Below are 7,654 nucleotides of genomic sequence, written 5' to 3'. Positions count from 1 at the left end.
ACGCAAGCAGCGTACGCTATTCTGTGTCAGCCGCGACACAAGGATACGTTTTCTACGTGTATTTATGCTTTGATTTGAACGAAAACAGCGCATCCGTGCAGCGCGGCTGACACAGAAGAGCGTACGCTGCTTGCGTTCAGTGGTTATTCTCCAAAATGCGGAGAGACACAGAGGAGACGAATTGTTGAATAAAGTCGTTATTTATGTTTTTTTCGCATACAAAAAGTATTATCGTCGCTTCATAACGTTACATTTGAACCACTGATGGCAGATGGACTATTCTGATGATGCTTTTCATACTTTTCTGGGCCTTGACATTATAATTTACTTGGCAGTCAATGGGACAGTCACAAGCCTCTCGGTTTTCATCCAAAATATCTTAAATTGTGTTCCGAAGACGAACGAAGCTTTTACGGGTTTGGAACGACATGAGGGTAAGTGATTAATGACAAAATTTTAATTTTGGGGTGGAGTATCCCTTTAACATTTAAAAAATGTTAGACAAACATCCACCTAAAACATTTCAGCAAACAAGTTCTGATGTCTGGTTTTGTGCTAACATACACATGTTAAAGACCAGATAACTGTGAACAAATGTTCCATTAACATTACTGGAGGAATGTTTGGTCATAATTTTGACAAAAACTTCTGTGAATGTCCCCTGATTTGCTCGGTTAAATGTAGTCCATAGGCACATCTTGGTTTATATTATATTTCAAGCCTTCTGAAATCATAGAATCGTTTTTGTGTGAATATTCTTCTCCTCCATTGCCACATAAACCTAATTAGAATATGCGCATATACGGTGCATCATGATTGGATAATTAGCTTAAAACAGTCTACCTGACATCTCTGTGGAATAAAGTAAGGCATATAGATTTTATATATTTCATACGTAAAGGTGAAATGTTTCTTTAAATGTTTATGTGCCCTATGTCCCCAAAACACAAACACAGATATAACATCAAACTGATTCTGACTGTCAAAGTGTATTTAGCATTAAGAGACCACCACCTGCTACTTTCAACGCCTGAGCAATGTTTGAGCGACGGAGCGTGATGACATGAAAAACAAGCCAAGAGTCCTGAGCCAAGAGCACACTGTTCTTTAACACGGGGCTGATGGGAATGAAACTCCTCACAGTGGAGGACAGAGAGGAAGAGGAACCCTGTTTGAGTCTGGGTAACTTCTCACAGAATAATCAACTCAGATCGGCTGAGATGAGTCATGCAGTGATTGTACTTAAAGCGTGTCTACAAAAAAGCAATGGAAAAACACTCCAAGAGGAAAACAATAGCTCTATTTCAAAATGCTCATGTGCATAAATTTCAATTCTACTCGAGGTTTCTACAATGTGCATATTGAGTGAAACAGACTACTTTTAAACATTTTAGTGATATTTTACATTTAAAATGTAAATGTATATTATTAGCATTCATTGCAGTGCATTCTGGGATTTCTGTATTCAAGTGCTTGGTGACGCTGGCTTAGAATTTGGCCTAAAAAAGTTATGTTAAAAGCAGGGGTAAAAATCGACGCGTTTCAAAAAGGCGGGGCATAGAGGAGAAACAATAATGTACAGTATGTGGAAAATAATGTTTTTTTTTTTACTTTAAACCGCATAAACACATTTCATTACACCAAATACACAAAATAATGTTCTTTTTAGCAGCATCATATGACCCCTTTAACTAAATCTAAAACCATTAAAAAAAGCTAGCTACCAAGGCAATTACTAACATAACTAACAGGAAAAAACTATACAAAATTACATAAACACACAATAAAATTACTAAAAGAAAAAGAAAAAATATAAAAATAAAAAAATAATTTAAAAAATAGCTTAACAGTTTAGCAGTCATAAAATACTGCTGGCTAAAAGGCATTATAAATTTGCTTCCTATGTTTGGATATTTTTTTTCACAAAGTCACATGATTGTCATCTTATGACGCCAATTAGAGCGATAAAATTGCAAATAACTCCTGAACTCTAAAGCTAATTATTGCTGCCCAGAAGCACAGAAACAAACTGCACGGCACGCTTTGTGTTTATATGTTAGAAGAAGAGAAGAAACTTTGCTTTGGTAACTGGAAATGTTGGTGCGCAGAAACTTGTGTAGACAAACATAAACAACACAAATAGATCAGGGTTGCTTGAGTCAGCTGTTCACAGTACCCTGATGGAGAAATGTGCTAAATAAAAATAATTCCCTCTTCTCTTTCTCATCTGCCCTGACCTTGACCAAAGACCACCCTCCAACACATGACCTCCAGCTACTGAGATGAGACCACAGCATGATGTGGAAACACACCGGTCAGGGTGCAAAAACTTCCATTAAACAGCAGAAAATGACCATGTTTGATTGCACATTCTCATCTCATCCATGACCTTCAGATCTATTCTAACATCATCAAAAACGTATGAGCTTTCAATAACAGGGTCGTCTCTGATCACATGTGAAACGTGGTTTGAAAAATACACTTTCAAGAACTTCGCTGTAGAAATCTGTTAACTCAGCATTGTGTGTTTGCAAAAATATCATGTGATGTTTACTAAGTGTACAGTATCATATGGCCTATGAAACCACAAATATTCCAGGTTTAATACTACTTTCATTTTGTTTTACTGCTCTTTTGAATGTAATTAATTTTTTCTTTAATTAAGGACCAAATATATTGAAAACATCATGTGAGGGGTACACATAAAAAAAGAAATAAAAATAAAATACAAATTTACAGATGCATAATTTGTGTTGCTTTTAAGCTTTTACTTAGATATTTCTAAATATGTCTTAATGTCAACTGTAAATTGTGCACTTTTGCAGTCTCCTTGACTTTATGTATATAATAAACAATTAGAATAAATAAATAGAAATTCTTCATTTTATCAACATCAAATGAAAAACATTTAGGTCTAAAACAACATCAGCTTCTACAAATTACAAAACTAGCTTCTATTTAATTTTTCACCAAATACTTTCAACTTATACCTCAACTTGGATGATCACCCTATAGATTTACATTGTAGGTAAAAAGACTTTTGCATACAATATGCGTCAACGTCTTTTATTTTCACAAATTATGGGAGTCCATATTATAGTTTGTGGTAATCAACAATATTCCAGTTTGTATTTAACCTGGAATATCTCTTTAATTTCCTAGACAAAGGGATTTATTTTTGGTTGCATGTAAGTTTGTAATTGTTATGGTGGGCAACAAGCTGCAATATGCTTCTAAAATGAAAACCCAACATCATTGGCCTGCATTATTTGGAACAAGGTCTCAGCATTGGGTTGGGTTTGGATGTGCGACCTTATCTAGTATTAGTCAGGGTCTGCAAGACCTCAACATTGCTTAATGTTTAGGAGCAACTTAAGCAATTGCTCAGCATTGCTCTAAGTCTGGAAGTAATGTCTGAGAGCATCACCACATATAGGAATAGAGATGTTCCTGACTCCCATAATGATTGTGTAACCTAATCCAACACTCCCCAGCCCAACCATCTGACTCCTATCTGCACTTCTCCAAAGGCAAGGCACTTCACACGCCAACAAATGAAACTCATGTGTCACTAATGTGTCTGTAGGTCTGATCGTGCTCTTAGAATCAGCTCAATGCATTGGGAAGCTTTGGGAAGCACATGACCAAAAGTGCCCTTTACTAACATTGTCTTTATATGATTAACACCAAGCAAAACTTTTCAAACAAGATGTTGAACTTTGATTTTGTATAGCCTATATTTAATTACTGCACCTCAAGTAAGTTCTGTCTCCGGATCACCTGGACCTTCTTATGGGCTTCAGACCTTCAGCAGAAGATCCGCTCTCGCAATAACACTACTTTAAACTTCTTTATAGACTATGTGACTGGTGCTTAAGTAGATAATCAAAGGCACTTTGGATTTTAGAGGCCTAAATTTAATGAAGGGTCAATTATAAGCTTTCAAATCTATTAAAGATAAAGACCGACACCAGGCAGAGAGACCCTAAAATGCATTACATTAATGCAGTTGGTTATATATCAATGCATTGGGAAGCTTTGGAAAGCACATCACCAAAAGTGCCCTTTACTAACATTGTCTTTATATGATTAACACCAAGCAAAACTTTTCAAACAAGATGTTGAACTTCGATTTTGTATAGCCTATATTTAATTACTGCACCTCAAGTAAGTGCTGTCTCCGGATCACCTGGACCTTCTTATGGGCTTCAGACCTTCAGCAGAAGATCAGCTCTCGCAATAACACTACTTTAAACTTCTTTATAGACTATGTGACTGGTGCTTAAGTAGATAATCAAAGGCACTTTGGATTTTAGAGGCCTAAATTTAATGAAGGGTCAATTATAAGCTTTCAAATCTATTAAAGATAAAGACCGACACCAGGCAGAGAGACCCTAAAATGCATTACATTAATGCAGTTGGTTATATATTTCCTTCCTTAAATCGACATGGACATAGACCTCATTAAATAAATGAAAGAGCAAAGAGAGACTATAAAAGGCCAGAATCACTCACGTAAATCATTGTTTTGTTATTATTTTCAGATGTAGGTTGCTAGATCTCTAAGCTGGGAAACAAACAGATGTGTCATGGTAATTCATGAAGACAGCTGAGCATGAAAAGTGTCCCAAGACACGTCTAGACAAGCCTCTGAAATCAGGCAGTCATGTAAAACCAAAAGGGCCTCATGTTGCATAAAACGCTATCACATCATCACGTTTCAGTCAGGACTAAAAAAAATAAAAAAAATTAACAAAGAGTACAAATGAGAATAATAAAGACTAAGCAAATGTACATTTTGTTTAATATTATAAGGATCTAAACTAAAGCATATTTTTCTGCACAATTTCACCAGCAAACCCTCCTACTGTTCTTATTTCTATTATAAAGTAAATGCAATCAAACAGCAGCATTTAATGCAACTACACACAATATTAAAAATATAAATATGCTGCAAAAAACAGACAGTCAGATATGCCATCCTTATAAGTAAAACAAAACAAAACATGGTCACCACTAAAATAAAACCAATTTCCATTTTGTTACATATAATATAATATATATTAATTTCTGAATTTTAAGGACATTGGTAATAAGTTACCAGTTTTACTGGAGCTGCAACTATGATTAATTTTTGTAAGGGAAAGAATACTGAGGCTGATAATACACTGGGCAACTTTTTGAGCAATGTTGCTGTCAACGGGCAACCAGGTAAAAATCTAACAGATAGAAATTTGTTACCCTTTCTCAATGGGAAAGTGCACAAGCAGCATAGCTCAAAAAAACGTTCCCTGGCAAAATTGCTCAAAAAGTTGCCCTGTGTATCATCAGCCTAAGACCACATTGTAACATTGTAAATTAAACAGCACTGTGATATTTCCTGGATATTTGACTAATGAGAATAAACCTTATAAAGCTAAATGTTGAGTTAATGTTAAACTGGAAGTTAAAATAAACAAACAGGAACTGAACTAAACACCTCAGTCTTTAGTATTTAGTCTGAAACACTCAGTCAGTTTACTCATGTCAGACATTTCAATAAACACGTGTTACTAGGGTTGCCACCTTCAGCCAGCCACACATTCACGACCCCCCCACCCCACCCCCTAAAAAAAAACAAAAAAAACAAGGACACAAATACTAGAGGAACTCACCGCTCAACAATACACCATGAAAAAACATGCTCATGTATGTAAATGATTACTTTTTATTAGTCTTTTTTTGACAGTTCTGCAGCTGTCCCTGGATGAGACTAATTTTTATTTATTTATTTTTTATTCATTTGCTTAAATTAGGACTACATTAAATCTAAATAATTTAGCATTTTTTAAAACTTTTTAAAATGTCAAATTGCATATGACATATATGCTTATTTATTATGTATATATTTATGATTAATATAAATTATAAATGAATAAATAGGGTCTAACATGAATTATAATCTATTAATTCATCTGTCTAATAATGTCTAAAAATATATAATAATTATGTCTATCAAGCTCTAACAGACTATCCAAATTAAAACAAAACAAAACAATAGGGTTATCCCTTTAGAAGCACAGATGTGTCTGTCACTTTAAAGGTATGGTTCACCCAAAAATGAAAATTCTATCATAATTTACCCAGGTTGTTCTAAACCTGCAAGTTCTTTCTTCTGTTGAATACAAAAGAACATACTTTGAAGAATGTGGGTAACTAAACAGCTGTAACTTCCATAGTAGAGAAGAAATGCTGCACGAAACTCTTCAGTGAACTTACTAAACCATTAAAACACGCAGATCTTTCTGCAAACGTTAGTTTGTATGTGACTTCATTTATTAACGCCAAAACGATTATGAAGTTTCTCTTCACTTTCTTCCAGATTGTTTACACTGTAAATTACACGAGTGACGCGACGCGACAAACTACTGACTGAGCTCTGGACGCGCGCGACGCTCCTGTTATAATCAACATAACAGCTCTTCGTTAATGAGAACACGACCGTCTGGCCGATTGACCTCTAGTCGTCTCACCGTATTTGTTGGGTTCTCTGTTGTACCGGAGGATGGGCACCGATCCCCGCCGCTCCTCACCGGCACCGGCGTCAAACACAGAGTCTCCATCCGGTGCGTCTCCAAACGCGCTCTCGCCGGCGTGCGCCACCGGCACGACCAGAAACCTCTCGCTCATGTTGGTTGTCCGTGGGTCGGACCTGTCCGGTGTCTGATAAACTTCAGTGATCAGACGGTTTACATCCGTGATTTATCGCCGCTAATCTGACAGTGTGTGAGCGCGCTGCGAGGAGTGAATGTGCAGAACGCGCTGCGCTCATTGGCTGAGAGATGAACGGGGCTTCATATAAATAACAGATCCATGCGCTACTAGATCAGAGTTTGTGTCTGATGTGCTACAGTTCCATCAATGAAGCCTAACTAGAATTATTCCCTTTAATGTTTAAGTATTTAAAAAGTTTAATTGTGCTGTTACTAACTTAAGGAAATCAAGAAATGAAAAGTGTTAAACCATTTTTCAACAGAAAAACATTTTTTAATGTTAATAACTCCCTATTATTTTTGTTCTAAAGCATTGTTTATTTTATTTTAATGAATATTTATTTATTTAAATATAATAATAATGTATGTTTTATAGATAAAGCCATTTCAAGATCAAGGAATTCAAGAAATAAAATAAATAATGTTAAACCACTGTTTACAAATATATATATATATATATATTATTTGAATGATGTAAACAAATCCCTAATTTTATAATATTATTTATTTATTTATTTATTTATTCTTAAAAACATGTTTTAGCAAAGCCATTTCAAGATCAAGCAGTTAAACCACTGTTTAAAAAAGCAAAATATGTTATTGTTTTAATAATGTTAATGAATCCCTAATATTTGTATTTTAAAGTATTATTCAATTGTTTGTTTATATTTATTTGTTTAAAAATATGTATATTTATGTTTGAAAGATTTAACAAAGCAAATCAAGCAAAAAATATCCCTGGAAACAGTTTGTATTTTTCTGATTGAGAATCACTGCTGTTTATGAGACAAATAATTCCCCTTCAAAGAAAAAAAAACTTTTTCTGCTCTATTTTAGTTATTTGTTGACATTTGTAAGTCTATTTTTGTGTTATTTGTTCTGTAGTTTGTTGTTTTGTCATT

The 7,654-nt window shown here is 34.8% G+C and overlaps 1 protein-coding gene across 1 annotated transcript in view; it reads right to left on the bottom strand.

Moving 5' to 3' along the window:
* Window positions 1-6,775, bottom strand: part of LOC107713432 (solute carrier family 12 member 5-like) — a gene marked incomplete at its 3' end in the record, with an annotated part of 42,295 nt that extends 35,520 nt beyond the window's left edge. The window contains exon 1 of the mRNA XM_016518919.1: window positions 6,513-6,775. Coding sequence (XP_016374405.1) covers window positions 6,513-6,669 — 157 coding nt within the window. The remainder of the gene's footprint in view (window positions 1-6,512) is intronic.
* Window positions 6,776-7,654: the final 879 nt, after the last annotated feature.

The sequence above is a fragment of the Sinocyclocheilus rhinocerous genome, unplaced genomic scaffold, assembly GCF_001515625.1.
Source record: "Sinocyclocheilus rhinocerous isolate Xijiao unplaced genomic scaffold, SAMN03320098_v1.1 scaffold1575, whole genome shotgun sequence".
Taxonomy (NCBI): domain Eukaryota; kingdom Metazoa; phylum Chordata; class Actinopteri; order Cypriniformes; family Cyprinidae; genus Sinocyclocheilus; species Sinocyclocheilus rhinocerous.
The sequence above is the reverse complement of the archived record's forward strand: the minus strand, read 5'-3'. Positions and strand labels throughout refer to the sequence as shown.